We start from the raw sequence: 17,709 nt of genomic DNA, 5'->3' as shown, positions 1-17,709 counted from the left end.
GATGCCTAGGAGGACCGTTCACCAGCTAGAATCTGACCAGGCCGATAGCAGTGCTGATGAAACTGCCTGCGTCGATGGAATAACACTGCAAAGGCCTACTGATTCAACTGAGACACAGATGGAAAAGAATGATGAAGCCTTGGTCACTGCATGAGTTGATGGCATTCCAATTGAAATGAAAGTAGACACTGGTGCCAAGTGTAATGTGTTGTCGAAAAATACAGTTGAGCAGCTACGGGATAGTGAACAAATAAGAGCATGCACTAAAGCCACAAATCTTGTTGCATATGGGGGCAGTAAAATCACACCTGTCGGTATAGTCAAGTTGCAGTGCCACCTAGAGGGACAGCCCTACACATGGCCGTTGTCCAGGAGGATGCTCTGCCACTGCTAGGGCTACATGCATGCAGGCAAATGGGGCTTGTCTCCTTCAGTAAGGATGTTCACCAGTTACGCCCCACTGAAGATGATCAGATGTCACTTCGAATTCAAACAAGAGTGCAGCGATCTTTTCACTGATGAGCTTGGAAAGCAGCCTGTAACATAATCCGACACTCGACCCGGATGTGAGGCCCGTTGTTCGTCCTGCACATCGCATTCCTGTGGCTATGAAGGACAGAGTCAAAGCAGAGCTAGACAGAATGCAGGAATTGGGTGTCATCTCTCCGGTGTCTGAGCCAACCAATTGGGTGTCATTCATGGTTGTCACCAACAAGAAGTACAAACAGGAGATCAGAATATGCATCAATCCAAGTGATCGGAACTCGGCTTTGAAAAGGCCACATTACCCTACGCGAACAGTGGAAGAAGTGGCTGCACACATGTTAAATGCAACGGTGCTCTGCCTTGGATGCCAAGAACTTTTGGCAGATTCCACTTGACCACACATCTTCGATGCTAACCACTTTCAGCACTCTTTTGGTCACTACAGGTTTATGAGGATGCCATTCGGACTCACCTCTGCCAGTGAGGTGTTCCAGCGCTCCATGGAGCAGATTTTCGCAGGATATCCCTGTGCCATCATTGTCGACGACATACTCATTGGAAGCAAGAACGTGGAAGAACACGACGTAATTTGAGAAAAGTGCTCCACCGTGCCAGAGAGGTGAACTTGAGGCTCAATCCTCTCAAATGCAAGTTCCGGCTGTGTCGGACACGTTTTCACAAGTCAAGGTCTCAAAGTGGATCCTTCCAAAACAACAGCAATCAGCGAAATGCCGGTGCCAACAGATGTCCCCGCTCTGCAAAGATTTCTGGGGATGATCAATTACCTTGGGAAATTCATTCCAAACTATAGTCAGCTGACTGCTCCACTGCGACAACTCACACTCAAAGACACTGCGTGGTCTTGGCATGAGCAGCAGCAAAATGCTTTTGAGGCACTGAAGGTCTTGCCCAACTGTTCTGTCGTACTATGACTTCTGCAAGCCGGTGACACTCACCTGTGATGCTTCTCAGTACGGACTCAGTGCGGCATGTTTGCAGGAAGGAAAGCCCGCAGCAGACTTCCCAACATTTGATTTTACAAATTCATAATTTTGATGTCCAAAATTCAGAATTTTACATCAAGATTCATAATATGGCACGTAATGCAACTTTTCAGCAACAAAAAAAAAGTATGCACGACAAATGCCCATACGCGTTGCGCTACATTCACGTGTGAAAAACGACTATTATTTCCAGCAGTCTGTAGTTCTTGGACTACATGTACAACGTCAGGCCTATCGTGAGTATATTCTGCTATTTATAGAAAGGTTAGTGAACAGAAATACTTTTTACAACACAAAAAAAATTGTTTTGATTTGTTTTTTCTATTTTGCATTTTCCTTACACATCCCAATTCTCTTGGTATTGAATAAAAGAACAATGGTCATAAAATGTATGACTAAGTTATGAAGAAAGAGTTTCATTTAAAACTGCACAAACCTAATTTCATTGAAGACATACTTGCTCCAGTGGTCTTCAACAGATAATCACAACGGTTCATGTCCCCCCCACACCCCTCTACTCCCCCCCCCCACCACCCCCTACTCCCCCCCCCACCACCCCCTACTCCCCCCCCACCACCCCCTACTCCCCCCCCACCACCCCCTACTCCCCCCCCCACCACCCCCTACTCCCCCCCACTACCCACCCCCCCCCACTCCCTCTACCCCCACCCCTCCTCCCTACTCCCCTCCTTTCCCCCCCACCTCCACTCCCACCTCCGCCTCCTCCACTCCACTCCCCTCCGACCCCCACTCGCCCCTCACCTGCATGAGATGAGAAAACATTTCTTTACACAGAGAGTGGCGAGTCTGTGGAATTCTCTGCCACAGAAGGTAGTTGAGGCCAGTTCATTGGCTATATTTAAGAGGGAGTTAGATGTGGCCCTTGTGGCTAAAGGGATCAGGGGGTATGGAGAGAAGGCAGGTACAGGTTACTGAGCTGGATGATCAGCCATGATCATATTGAATGGCGGTGCGTACAGGCTCGAAGGGCCGAATGGCCTACTCCTGCACCTATTTTCTATGTTACCAGCAGCCCTGAGCATCCCCAATCTAATGGGTTAGCCGAAAGAGCTGTCCGCAGCGCTAAACAACTCATGGAGAAGTCTTAGAGACAGAGCTGATGTTTGTCTAAACCTTCACAATCTCACAAACGTGCCACGTGGCATAACGCTTGGATCTCCAGCACAAAGACTAATGTCAAGGTAGACACGTACTACTCTCCCAGTCTCAAGGAACCTGCTTGAACCACATACGCGTGAGACTCAGGAGGTACAAGCCGAGCTTCTAAATAAAAGGCTCACGGAAAAGGTGCCATGACTAGTCAAGCCGGCCACTTCAGCCTTTGATGGAAGGACAGGTTGTCAGGCTGCAGACCCCACAAGGTTACAACCGGATGAGCATGGTAAAGGAAATATTCCAGGAGCCCAGGTCTTACCTTATCCACTCAGAAGGAACGTTGTACAGGAGGAATCGCAGACACATTTTGTCTGTAAGTGAGCCTGCCTCAGCACAGATCAACCAGCACTGCTAGATCCATGTGACACTGATACCGATCACCAGGATACTGGACTTGGGTCAAGCGATAGTAACGCTCTTACAAGTGACGGACAGGCAACAATGGACACTGAGCAGTTTCAGGTTCAGGTGCCTGTGCCTGTGGCTAAGCTGCCTTCGAACACCACTGAGGGTCTGTACCGAACACGCTCAGGTCGTGTCAGCAAGCCAAATCCCAAATACCAAGACTGAATTCACTTCTTTACTATGCTGTGACTTTGTGTTTGTGTCTTACAGTGTGTACATTTGTTTGGCTATAGTGTTTAGCATTTAGTATGTAGTATCTTTCTTTATATGTTGTTTGACTATAGTGTTCAGTATTTAGGTTGTAAAACTTCCTACCTTGTATGCCTATTTTAGCAGTAACTGCATTTTGTATACGGCCTGATATATTTACCACTTTGCATGATATTTAGTTTGATAGGGAACATGAGCTAAGGAAAGGGGATGTGGATTAGTCACTGCATTCACAGTCAGTCCATGTTAGCGTATGCCGTTCCTGCAAGAAGTCATCTTGCACATGTGCGGTACCCACGGGAGTCATCTTGTTCGGAGCTGCGGTTTGGACTGTAACCTTGCATCCTCGCGCTCAATAAACTTAGCTTGAAGTTAAAAACTTGTTGTTATTCTTGCAACTTCATACAGACGCAAACTTGAAGAACCGTGGCACGCAGACCTGGATTAAGTACTGAAAACTGAGATTAGACGCAGACATTATTGGCCAGGACAGACATTATTGGCCAGGACAGACATGGGTTCAATTGATGTCCTTCCATGCTGTAAATTCTCTGTGATGGTATAACATAACTCATTGGGCAAAAATTTACTTCAAGATATCGGCAAGAGTATTGGGCATATTCCTGTCATTTATTCTGTCACAATTCAATTAATACATGGCTGATTACTCTCTGACAATTGTAAGAATTGAAGATCCCATATTACTGAAGCAGCTTTTAGCATCTTTGGATAGGAATCAGATTTTACAGCAGGGCAGGATAAACCGCAAAAAAATTGCGACCAAATGTCCTAACATGGTTCAAAATTACAAAATTAGAAATATTATTCACTCTCCAGTATTAATAGCTCATGGTGTAAGGAACATAATATAAAAGCAAAAATGTATTAATCAACTCACACAAGGATAACAGAACCAGTTCTCTGGGCGTGCATTTGATAAGTAGAAACAGTTCTTGCAGAGTTGCAGTTCTGCTAACTGGAAAAAGAAATGAATATTTTAGCACCAGGTAACTTGGACTCACAATTCATATAAAACATTTCCTCATCATATTTGTAAATTAATAAATTGAACTGACTATTTAAATGTTATCAGTTATAATGAAAAAACATTATTGAATTAGAGATATATCATATTTTGAACATTTAAAATAACAAAACAAAAACTTAAAATACTCAGCAGGTCAGTTAGCATCTCTGGCAAGTGAAAAAGAGGGCTGGAGAAAGGCATAGGCCTGATAACTAAAGACATGGATGAAGGAGAACTAGAAATTACTAGTGATGTCCTGAGGAGAGTCCATATTACAGAAGCATGGTGCTGGAGATCTCAAAAGAAAAGCAGATAAATAACCTGATCAAGTGAGCCCAAGACATTGTGGGAAGCTTGATATTTGTGTCATTGATAGTTACTGGTTGGATCCTGCAAGAATCGAGGGTTTGCTAATGTTGCCTTTATTTAAGAAAGGCTGCAAGGAAAAGCTTGGAACTGAAGATGACACAGTGGCGCAGCGGTAGAGTTGCTGTCTTACAGTGCCATTGACCCAGGTTCGATTCCGATTACGGGTGGTGTCTGGAAGCAGTTTGTACATTCTCGATGGGTTTTCTCCGGGTGCCCGTTTTCGCCCACAGTGTACATGTTTGTAGATTAATTGGCTTTGATAATATTGTAAATTGTCTCGAGTGTGCAGGAGTGTGGAGGGGATTCTGAGGAACATGGTCTACAACCATGTGGAAAGGCAAGGACTGATTAGGGATAGGCAGCATGACTCTTTGCTTAGGAAATGGTGTCTCATGAATTTGATTTGAGTTTTTTTGTGTGAAAATGTGACAAACTGATTGATGACAGCAGTGCGCTTGACATTGCCTCTGTGGACTTCAGCAAAGCCTCTGACAAATCACCTCATGGTAAGCTGGTCTGGAAGGTTAGAGGGCAAGCTAGTCAGAGGAATACAAAATGGTTTTAAGGTAGGAGACTGAAAATGTTAGAAATATTAGTAGTGAGGTAAGAATTTATTACTTTTCACATGAACTTAGATATTTTGAAAATTCTGTCAAAACATTGCTAACCTTTGACTGTATGAAAACTTGATAACTTTTATTAAAGTAATGCATTTCATTATTCCATCTACCACTCAGATTAACCAAAGTGTAATAATGCCCACCTTGGGAAGCAAGGGAGGAACTGTAAGATGATTGAAAAATAAGCAAATACAAAATTAAGCTCTGGGAGAAATCATGGAAAGGCTGGTTATAAAGCCTAACAGCACACTGCGCAAACCACAATATCTGCAATTGCGATAACAAGGTAAACAAAGGAAAAAATTGAGGTTGAATGCAATTCAATAGTCATTCTGAAAAGTATTCAAGCATGATAAATCAATATTGTTAAATAAAGAGCAAAACGCATCAATATGTTAAATCAACAAGATAAATTCCCCAGGTATGGTCATTCTTAAGTGACAGTTTTTCTACATAAATAGAAATTGGTTCATTTTTTATTTTCCATAGGCTTCGGTCTGATCAATGTACAAACCATGTCAGGTATAAATACATTATGGACCAGTCAGTGCATCAGAATATTGAGCTAGAAACTAATGCCTAAAGACTGTCGGGGTCCTCGGATGGAGTCGAGTGGGGAGGTAATAAAGGGACAGGTGTTGCATCTCCTGCAGTTGCAGGGGAAAGGGGATACTCGTCCCTTTCCACCCAAACCACCCCCTCCCCAGGTACTTTCCCCTGCAACCTCAGGAGATGCAACACCTGTCCCTTTACCTCCCCCCCAGCAGTCTTTTCAGGTGAGGCAGAGGTTCACTTGCGCCTCCTCCAACCTCATCTACTATATCCATTGTTCCAGGTGTCAACTCCTGTATATCGGCGAGACCAAGCGCAGGCTCGGCGATCGTTTCACTGAACACCTCCGCTCAGTCCGCCTAAACCTACCTGATCTCTCTTCAGCTCAGCACTTTAACTCCCCCTCCCATTCCCAATTAAAAGAGCATTGTTGGTTTTTGCGTACAGTATGTATAACCACCCCTGTACCTGGGAATGATGTAAAACTCTTGGTAAATACTGGAAGCCTGATTGAAATGGGGGAAAAAATGGGATATGTCTATTTTCTTGCAAAATCCTCTCCCATACTGCAACTTGAGTTTGTATCTTGAGTTTGTACAAACAGATTACTCAACATAATTTCTGGGAATGAAGGTACTACATGAAAAATGGGTGTGATTGTAAGTGGTTTGCTGAGAATATAATTCTCGGGACTCGCTGGATCCAAATGTCATCTTTGCTGTGAATATCTGAGCTTTTATCCTGTTTGTTGTTTGGTTTTACTTTTAGGAATGGTCCATATTCAAATTTGCATTTCAGAGTCTATATTTGAAATGCATCACTTTGAATATAAAGCAATTTGAAGTAACCTGAAAGATACCTCATCTACTGTATCCGCAGTTCCAGGTGTCGACTCCTGTCTATCGGCGAGACCAAGCACAGGCTTGGCGATCGTTTAGCTGAACACCTCCGCTCAGTCTGCCAAAACCTACCTGATCTCCCGGTTGCTCAGCATTTTAACTCCCCCCATTTCCAACCTGACATTTCTGTCCTGGGCCTCCTCCATTGTCAAGAGTGAGGCCCAGCGCAAATTGGAGGAACAGCACCTCATATTTCGCTTGGGTAGATTACACCCCAGCAGTATGAACATTGACCTCTCTAACTTCAAGTAGCCCTTGCTTTCCCTCTCTCTCCATCCCAGTTCTCCCACCAGTCTTACTGTCTCAGACTACATTCTATCCCTGTACTGCCCACTCCCCTGATATCAGTCTAAAGAAGGGTCTCGACCCGAAACGTCACCCATTCCTTCTCTCCAGAGATGCTGCCTGTCCCGCTGAGTTACTCCAGCATTTTGTGTCTACCCCCAAACTATCTTTGTAACGTTTATCCTAATTATTCAGCCATGAACTCCAGAATAAGCTGGCACGTAACATCCAACCTTTACAATTGTGCTCACTTCACAAGCTTCCAATTATTCAATGGGATAAAACTTAGAATATGAAACAACATCTTGGACTGCAGGTGCATGTGATCCCAGTCTACAATGATACCACTTGATAACATTAAATCGCACCATTCTCATTTCCAGTTTCAGCTCTGTAGGGAGACACAAAAAGCTGGAGTAACTCAGCGGGACAGGCAGCGTCTCTGGAGAGAAGGAATGGGTGACGTTTTGGGTCGAGACCCTTCTTCAGACTGGCTATGTAGGCCTCAGTTGGAATCCAAGTGACTCCAAGTGATCTGCAATGGTTTTAAAATCATGTAAGTTAATGTACAGAAATGGGCATTAGAGAAGCTGCAAATAGACTCATCCAAATTCAATGTGTGCTGCATACAAGTTAAAATATTTGTTGTAGAATCAAAACCCTGCACCAACAGCATGCAGATGGAAATGAAGTGCAGAATGAGAGCTTTGGCAAAAATCAGTTCCGAACTGTTTTTACATTGCACCAATGAATCCTAGGTTTTGTGGCTGTGTATCATAAACATTGCAGAAATTGGACCAATTGAGCTATTGAGTTTGGCCAAGAATTTTATGTATTATTAACTGGTTTCATATTTTACAGCTTACCTCATGGCAAGTGTCTTTGAACAGAGCCCTGGCTACTTCTGCCTGGTCACTATCAGCTGCCAAGCAAAAAAAAAGATGTAATTCAAAAATTATACTGCTTACAGTAACATGCTACACCACTTATTGCAACGGAGATGTAAGTCAAATGATTGAAAGAAATCAGTCAGAAAAAAAGGAGAGAACAGACCAATGGCAGAATTCTTGCCACAAGAGACAGAAATTATAAGTCCGGAGATTCGAGCACAAAGTTTAAACTGACATTAATGTTGCCGTGAAGTGGTATGCAGTTGTCACCCTGGTCTGCTCTAGGAGTAGGTGAAATATTCCGTTTGTTAGAATGGACACATTGTGGTGTTCTGGCTAACATTTCCCCTTAAGGAGCAATACCAAGAATTATAAGCAAATTAATAGAAACATAGAAAATAGGTGCAGGGATAGGCCATTCGTCCCTTCGAGCCAGCACCGCCATTCAATATAATCATGGCTGATCATCCAAAATCAGTACCCCGTTCCTGCTTTTTCCCATATCCCTTGACTCCGTAAGCCCTAAGAGCTAAATCCAATTCTCTCTTGAAAACATCATGAATTAACTATCACGATTCCTCACATTATTGTAGTGACTAAACATTAAAGTACTAATCATCTGTCAAGCACATTAGAGTATTTTTCCTTCCTTTAATGGGCATTCGGAAAAACAGAGAATCTAAATTAAGATGCAAGCATACTGAAGGGGTAAGCGGAACAAAAATTTCAAGGAACTGAAAATACTTTCCAAACTAGAAAATGAATGGACATAAAAGCAGCAAAAAAGATGATTGTATATAGACTAAGGTTAGCAATTAGAACACAACGATATGTAACAGAGGATTGTGGAGGAAATGGGGTATTCATTAAAGACAGCGTTACAGAAGGAAAGTCATAGCCCAAATAGAATTTTGTTTAATATAGTATGGAAATAGCAAGCGATCAGTTGTATTAATTTGAGTACAATTTGAGCACTTAAAAAAATGAAAAGGAAGCAGATTGATTGACAGAGTTGTGAACATTTACAACTGAAGTCGAAAGACCGCAAACTTTTCATACACAATACTAATTTTACCAGACAAGCATACAGCAACAATTAATAAAACATTAAATAAAGCCAAATGAATCGAGGTAATAATAATGCAATATATTCCTCTAATCAGAAGGCATTTGAGCTCTGGTCCTTTTGAAATGCCAAATCATAAAATAGCCCAAACCACCCTATTTAAATTGATAATGGAACATAAAAGGATTCTTTTTTAAACCTATAAAATAATTTTGAGAGATATAACTTATGGAAGCAAGGTGAAAATGTTGTATACCAGGAAATAAATTTTAAATATACTAAAGGTCAACGATTCAAAACAGTAAAATAATTTTTAATGAAGAATATTGCGAAATGCTTGTAACACAAAGAATGATTGATGTGGAATAAATTTCCAGATAGACCACAGAAAATAGAAACATTTAAAAATGACTAGAAGAACGAATGAGCAACAATTAAATGAGATACTTCTGCTAACAAAGATTGAAACCTTTATTCTTCCCTCCAAGGTCTGAATACTGTCTTGTCCTAGAAGCTTACCGAGTTACATTTCTGTCTAATCTTCCTCTTACTGGATTGCTAAATATAAATTAATTCAGATTTGGCTCTCCCTGCAATTGCGGAAAAAAAACTAATTGAATGATAAAATTACTTGATTTTATCAAAAACAGGATTTCAGGGTTTAAGAAAATTAGAGACAGAGAAACACTTCAGAGAAACAGATCAAGAGATATCCTTTGAATCCCCGACAATCCCTGTGTTTTAACTATGTAAACAAAATATCACAACACAATGGAGCCATAAGAGACTCCAGATGCGGCCATCTGGAGCAAGAAACAAACTGCTGGAGGTACTCAGTGCATCAAATAGCAACTGTGGAGGTGAAGGGATTGTCGACAGCTGGGCCATGTGCCGATGCGGGTTCTCAACCCGAAACATCGACCATGCCTTTCACTCAACAAATGCTGCCCGCCCTGCAATGTTTCTCGAGGAGGTTGTTTCCTTGCTCAACAGTAGTTTCCTGGAGCTATTTGTTTCAATTCTGCTTTCAATACCAAATGCTCTATATTGCATTGCACAACTGACTCATTTATTCTTTACTAAAATGTAACAATTATAACAAAGGAAAAGAATGATCAGAAAACTGGACAAATACAAAATATTCCAGCATGGCATAGCTAAAATCAAAATTAAATTTTCATCCAATTCAGATTCCTCCACATGGGATAGCAGCCAAATGATAGCCCAAATTTTCTTCTCTATCAAAACAGCAGTTGGAGGGAACATAATTAGCTCAAGTTGATTTCCCTCTTCGCTCACTAGCATCTATCCTTTCCTGATAAAAGAATAAACATGGAAAACTCTCTCCACTTCTGTCATAGTTCAGAAGAACTGAAATTCTCAGTTCATCTAACTTAAATTGGTTTTCAGGATTGATCAATTCTAGTGGTATTAACTATCCAGTGGTATGGCACATCAGCACAGCCAGTGAACAATTGGTAGTATTATAGATATTAAAAAATCTTACCTCCATAGAAAAGTATGGTATTGTGAAGAAGCAACTGGGCATCAGCTTTAAACTCATCAAAACTTTTGTATTTGTTTTCATTTAATTTCTGGAAAATAAAACAAAACTAACAATCTGAAAGACATCATTTGAATACTAGGAAGCTACTAATTTAGCATGACTAAGTCATTTAAATCCTGTTTTATTACAAAGAAAATGTATTACAATATTTTTGTATTTTCATTGATGCTTTGGGAATACACATTCCAGTCTAAATTGTAAACTTTATAGTAATAGGCATTGAGCTTTGCCTGCTATTACAGTTTTAGAATTTCAGTTTAGTTTCCTTTATTATATTGGTAGACTATACAAATGAGGAACACTAAAACCAGAATTCTGGTGACAGCTGCTCACGATCAAATGACTTAATGCAAGTGTGTGTAATCTGGCACATTATTCCTATGGTGGCCCTTCGAGAATGATTAATTTAGTTTCACTTCTGTATAACCTTAAATATTTTCCCCTTCAGAAAGTGAAAACAGAAAATGCTGGAAATATTCAATATGTCAGGTCACATCAGTGAGAAGAGAAATGGCCAATGTATCAAATTGAAGAACTGAATTTACTGTTTTCTTATTGTTTTCTTAAATCTCATTTTACCTTCAACTTTTTTTGTGACAATTACTATAAATCTACAGTTCCCACTTTAATAACCTCTGCCACTAGAATCAGTATTTCCTTATTTATCAAACCGTCACAATTTTGATTGCATACCAAACTTCCCTTCAATCTACAATATACATTAATAATTTAGATGAAGGGATTAAAAGTAACATTAGCAAATTTGCGGATGACACAAAGCTGGGTGGCAGTGTGAACTGTGAGGAGGATGCTATGAGGATGCAGGGTGACTTGGACAGGTTGTGTGAGTGGGCAGATGCATGGCAGATGCAATTTAATGTGGATAAATGTGAGGTTATCCACTTTGGTGGAAAGAACAGGAAGGCAGATTATAATCTGAATGGTGTCAAATTAGGAAATAGGGAAGTACAAAGAGATCTGGGTGTCCTTGTTCATCAGTCACTTAAACTTAGCATGCAGGTACAGCAGGCAGTGAAGAAAGCTAATGGCATGTTGACCTTTATAAGAGGAGTTGAGTATAGGAGCAAAGAGGTCCTTCTGCAGTTGTACAGGGCCCTAGTGAGACTGCACCTGGAGTACTGTGTGCAGTTTTGGTCTCCAAATTTGAGGAAGAATATTCTTGCTATTGAGGGTGTGCAGCGTAGGTTCACTAGGTTAATTCCCGGAATGGCGGGACTGTCGTATGTTGAAAGACTGGAGTGACTAGGCTTGTATACGCTGGAATTTAGAAGGATGAGAGGGGATCGTATTGAAACATATAAGATTATTAAGGGATTGGACACATTAGAGGCAGGAAACATGTTCCCAATGTTGGGGGAGTCCAGAACCAGGGGCCACAGTTTAAGAATAAGGGGTAGGCCATTTAGAACGGAGATGAGGAAAAACCTTTTCAGTCAGAGAGTTGTAAATCTGTGGAATTCTCTGCCTCAGAAGGCAGTGGAGGCCAATTCTCTGGATGCTTTCAAGAGAGAGCTAGATAGAGCTCTTAAAGATAGCGGAGTCAGGGGGTATGGGGAGAAGGCAGGGACGGGGTACTGATTGTGAATGATCAGCCATGATCACATTGAAAGGCAGTGATGGCTCAAAGGGCCGAATGGCCTACTCCTGCACCTATTGTCTATTGTCTAATCTGAGGAAGGGTCTCGACCCAAAATGTCACCCATTGCTTCTCTCCAGAGATGCTGCCTGACCCGCTGAGTTACTCCAGCATTTTGTGTCTACCTTCCCTTCAATCTTCTTCACTTAAAGGAACATGAACATAGTTTCTCCAATCTCTCCAAGCTCATAATGCCTTTGAACCACATTTCTATTGGACAGATACTTCCAAACATACAATGTTTCCAACTATAGTATTTCTTTACTCACCTCCTGTATGCTGGCAACGTCTATAGGTGTATGCACCAATCTTCTGTACATTGGATGCTTACTTTCTTTTCCCTTTTTACCAAGTTCTGTGGCCTGCAAAAATAATCAGTAACAAAGTAAAAACGACTCAAAATACAATCCTGCCAGTTTGATCATACAGAAAATTCACTATTCAACTACTGGAGGTATAGGATAAAAAAGCCAACAGTGAACATATTATCAAAACCAGTTTTAGTCTTCACAATGAGAAGCATGTTGAAATAAAAAAAGTTAGGATGCCAACAGTTTATAACAGTCTGCAACATCCCACCACAAAAAATAAATAAATATATTGGCTGCCCCAAATGACTTTAATACCGGGTGTGGACTTTCACTTAAAGACAACACAAGAGCTAAGGATTCTGTAATTCCCTAAAACCAGGCACCAACATCCCATAGTTCACTATGAATTCAAAAGCCCCACACCACAGGGTCCAAAGGATAAGGAAGAGGCTGGCTAAAATTGAAGACCGACGATCAGATTATTTTTTTTCCCCTGAAAAAATCCTTGATGATGCTGGAAATGTGAAATAAAAACAGAAAATACAGAAAACACTAAGCAGGTTGTACATTTTTGACCTGCGATGTTTACTGTTCCTTTTCCCACCGATGCTACCTGATCTGGTGAGAGCTTCCAGTATTTCTTTATACTTGTGGGTTTTTTAAACCGTTATTACAATGTAATATTGGCTGCAAAACATTATAGCGATTCTCCTCCACTGTATCTTCGCCCCAACTTGTCAACCCACTCAGTCAACACTGGGTGTTTGGGGATGTGAACCCTGGATCAGATTGCATCTCAGGGGGCAAAGGCATAACAAGGTTACAGTACAGTACTTTTGCTGGCAATGAACACTTTTAACATTGCAGATATGAGGTGATGAATTCTGGGAGGTTAATGCAAGAGTAAAGAATACAGTTAATGACAGGACCTTTAATTACATTGATGTCTAAATCCATAGCTCCCTAATAGTGATTGAGAATGATCAGCCATGATCACATTGAATGGCGGTGCTGGCTCGAAGGGCCGAGTGGCCTACTCCTGCACCTATTGTCTATTGTCTATAGTAGCAACAAATGTAGATTGCGTGATAATGGCAGCAAATGGTATGCTTATTTCATCGTTCAGGGTATTGAGTATAAGAGTCAGGAAGTCATGCTGCAGCTAGAAAGGACTTTGGTTGGGCTGCATTGGGAAAATTGTGTGCAGTTCTGGTCGCCCCAATACAGGAAGAATGTGGAGACTTTGGAGAGGGTGCAGAGGAGATTTAAGAAAATGCTGCCTGGATTAGCTGTTAGCTACAAAGAGAGGCTGGACAAACATGGATTGTTTTCTCTGGAGCACGGGAGGTTGAGTGGACACCTAATAAAGTTGATAAACATATGGAATGGATAGGGTAGACAGTCAAAACCTCTTCCCCAGGGTAGAAGTGCCAAATATCAGAGGGCATAGCTTTAAGATCAGAGGGGGAAAGTTTAAAGGAAATGTGCAGGGCAAGTGTTTTTATTTTTACAACTGTGCAGCCAAATTCTGCCCCAACTCCATTTGCAAGTTTGTAGTTGACACCACTGTAGTGGGAATGGATCTCAAACAATGATGAGATAGAGTACAGGAAGGACTTCAAGAGCTTAGTAGCATGGCGTCAAGTCAACAACCTCTCCCTCGATTTCAGCAGAACAAAGGGGCTAGCTATTGACTTTGGGAAGTAGGCCAGAGTACACACCCCAGTCTGTATCAATCGTGCTGTTGTGAAGATGGCAGAGTTTCATGTTTCCCGCTGTAAATATCACCAACAATTTCTCCTGGTCGAATCATATTGACGGTATAGTCACCAACCCCTCTGCTTCCATGGACGGCTACAGAAATTTTGCATGTCTCCAATGTTATCGTTTCTACAGATACACTATAGAAAGCAACCTATCAAGATGCATCTCAGCTTGGTATGGCAACTGCTCTGCCCAAAACCACAAATTGCAGAGTTGTGAACACAGCCCTGTCCTTCAAACCAGCCTCTCTCTCCTCCCCACCCCCGACTATCACCATCCTTCACACCAAATCAACTTCAGCTCGACCTCGCTGCCTTGAGAAAATAGCCAACTTAATCAAGGACTAACCTCCCCTTCCCCATTTCTCTCCACCTGTCGGACAGAGGATAGATTCAAAAACAACTTCTTCTGCACTTAAGAGTTTTGAACAGACCACTTGTGCCAGAGACAAATTTCTGGATCTTCCAATCTACCATGTGGTGGCCCTTGCACTTTTCCATCGTCATTTTCTATGTTGCTCTTTTTCGCACTACCTGATGTACTCATGTATATGATTTCCCTGGATAACATGCAAAATGAAGTTTCTCACTATATGTCTGTACACATGACAATAATAAACCAATATCAATATTCAAATACCTAAAAGGCTCTTGTCACGCCATCATTGTATCTGCTTCCACAACTACCCCTGGCAATGTTCTAGGCATCTATCACTATGTAAAAAAAAACTTGCCCCATATACCTCCTTTAAACTTTCTCCCTCTGACCTGAATGCTATACCCTTTAGTATATGAGATTAACACCCCGGGGAAAATGGTTCTGACTGTCTATATCTGCCACTCAATTTTGTAAACTTGTATTAGGTGTCCCATCAGCTGCCACCACTCCAGAGAAAACAATCCAAGCTGGTCCAACATCTCTTTATATAGCTAATATCCTTACTCCAGGCAGGACCCCAATATAAATCTCATCTGCACCACCTTTAAAGCCTCTGCATTCTTTCTGTATTGGCTAACCTGAACTGCACACAATACTGCAAATGTGGCTTGAACAAAGCTTTATAAAGCTGCAGCATGACTTCCTGATTATATTCAAAGCCACAAATTACCATTTTTACTACCTTATCCACCTTCAGGGAGCTATAGACTTAGCTATTCAAACAGGTTCATTGTAATTCCCAAAACAAATCAAGGACTGTGGATTCAAAGAACAATTCAACAATCTCTAGAATTGAGAAAAACAGTTTTACAAAGTTTTGTTGAGCCACTTATTAATCTTGATATCATCATCACAATAGCATGTCACCGAAAAGGCGACCTCATTTTTTTCCTGATAAACAAAGCTCAATATGACACCCAGGTTCTCTCTTAATGATAAACACCAAGCAATTCTATCTTTGCCACTCACACATAATAAAGCATATCGTTGAGATTTCCCTTCAATACAGCATTCAAATAATCAAAGATTAAAAATACTAAGATAGACACAAAATGCTGGAGTAACTCAGCGGGACAGGCAGCATCTCGGGAGAGAAGGAATGGGTGGCTCCGCTCTTGCTCCCCCTCTCTCCATTCGTAACAAGGATAGAGTCCCCCTTGTCCTCACCTTCCACCCCATCAGCCGTCGTATACAACATATTATCCTCCAACATTTCCGGCACCTCCAACGGGATCCCACTACTGGCTACATCTTCCCATCTTCACCCCTTTCTGCTTTCCGCAGAGACCGTTCCCTCCGTAACTCCCTGGTCCACTCATCCCTTCCCACCCAAACCACCCCCTCCCCAGGTACTTTCCCCTCCAACCGCAGGAGATGCAGCACCTGTCCCTGTCCCTTTACCTCCCCCCTCAACTCCATCGAAGGATCCAAACAGTCTTTCCAGGTGAGGCAGAGGTTCACCTGCACCTCCTCCCACCTCATCTATTGTATCCGCTGTTCCAGGTCAACTTCTCTACATCGGCGAGACCAAACGCAGGCTCGGCGATCGTTTCGCTCAACACCTTCGCTCAGTCCGCCTTAACCAACCTGATATCCCGGTGGCTCAGCACTTCAACTCCCCCTCCCACTCCCAGTCTGACCTTTCTGTCATGGGCCTCCTCCATTGTCATAGTGAGGCCTACCGCAAATTGGAGGAACAGCATCTCATATTTCGCTTGGGCAGTTTACACCCCAGCGGTATGAACATTGACTTCTCTAACTTCAGATGGTTCCTCTGTCCCTCTTTCCCCTCCCCCTTCCCAGTTATCCCACTGTCTTCCTGTCTCCCACCACATCCTATCTTTGTTCCACCCCCTCCCCTGACATCAGTCTGAAGAAGGGTCTCGACCTGAATCGTCACCCATTCCTTCTCTCCTGAGATGCTGCCTGACCCGCTGAGTTACTCCAGCATTTTGTGTCTACCTACAATGTACACTAATCTCCTTTGACTGCATGTCTTCCATATCACTCCATTCCCCGCCTATCTCAGTCTCCAAACGCCACTATCGTATTTGCTTCCATCACCAACTCCAGCAACGGGTTCAAGGAACGCATCACTCTCTTTGCAAAAAAAATGCAGACACCTCCTTTAAACTTTTCTCCTCTCAACGTAAAGCCATACTATCTAGTCAATGATATTTCCATCCTGGGAATAAAGGTTCCGACTTTCTACCCTAAATGTCGTAAATGTATACACTTCTATCAGCCTCCAATGCTCCAGAAAAAACAATCCAAGTTTGTCTGCCCTCTTCTTATAGCCAATACCCTCTAATCTAGGCAGCATTCTGCTAAACTTCTTCTGTGCCCTCTTACAGAGCTTTCATACCCTTCCTGTAATGGGGTGACCAGAACTGCCGACAATAATCCAAATGCATCCTAAGCAAAGTTTTGTAAAGCTGCAATGAGACTTCTTAACTCTTATACTCAAAGACAACAGATGAAGGCAAGCATAACATATGCCTTTTTTTTAAACCACTCTATCTACTCATGTTGCCACTTTCAATGAACTAGGGACTTGGACTCCATGATCCCTCTATGCGTCAATGAAATTAAGGGTCTTGACATTAACAACTTTCAACATCCCAAAGTGCAATACTTCACCACTAGCTAATACCCTCTATCGCAGGCAGCATTCTGATATATCTCTTCTGCATCCTCTCCAAAGCCTCCACATCCTTCCTGTAACGGGGCGACATAATGAAACATCTGCAGATCTATTTTTTCCTGCGCTCCATAATTACTTTATGCCAATAAAATGAAAAGAATTTCTAACAATCCTTCTCAAAGCAAGACAGTTTGTTCCAGAAACTGAATTAGTTAGTGAAGCAGTTTCAATATGTCTAGACTAATTTTTTAAAAATCTTTTTTTTCCTATAACAGGAATGTAACTTCAGAATACAGTGGAAGACACTTATTAATTTGCTTCCAATGAGCGCCATCTTGA

General features: G+C 41.9%; 1 protein-coding gene across 6 annotated transcripts in view; it reads right to left on the bottom strand.

Annotated features, from left to right (window-relative positions):
• Positions 1-17,709, bottom strand: part of zmynd11 (zinc finger, MYND-type containing 11) — a 131,596-nt gene that overhangs the window by 29,267 nt on the left and 84,620 nt on the right. For all 6 annotated transcript variants that reach the window (XM_078424990.1, XM_078424978.1, XM_078424979.1 and 3 more), the window contains 4 exons: positions 12,483-12,575; positions 10,497-10,584; positions 7,900-7,955; positions 4,180-4,257 (listed from right to left, as the gene is read on the bottom strand). In XM_078424990.1, coding sequence (XP_078281116.1) covers positions 4,180-4,257; positions 7,900-7,955; positions 10,497-10,584; positions 12,483-12,575 — 315 coding nt within the window. The remainder of the gene's footprint in view (positions 1-4,179; positions 4,258-7,899; positions 7,956-10,496; positions 10,585-12,482; positions 12,576-17,709) is intronic.

This window comes from Rhinoraja longicauda, chromosome 2 (genome assembly GCF_053455715.1).
Source record: "Rhinoraja longicauda isolate Sanriku21f chromosome 2, sRhiLon1.1, whole genome shotgun sequence".
NCBI lineage: Eukaryota > Metazoa > Chordata > Chondrichthyes > Rajiformes > Arhynchobatidae > Rhinoraja > Rhinoraja longicauda.
The sequence above is the reverse complement of the archived record's forward strand: the minus strand, read 5'-3'. Positions and strand labels throughout refer to the sequence as shown.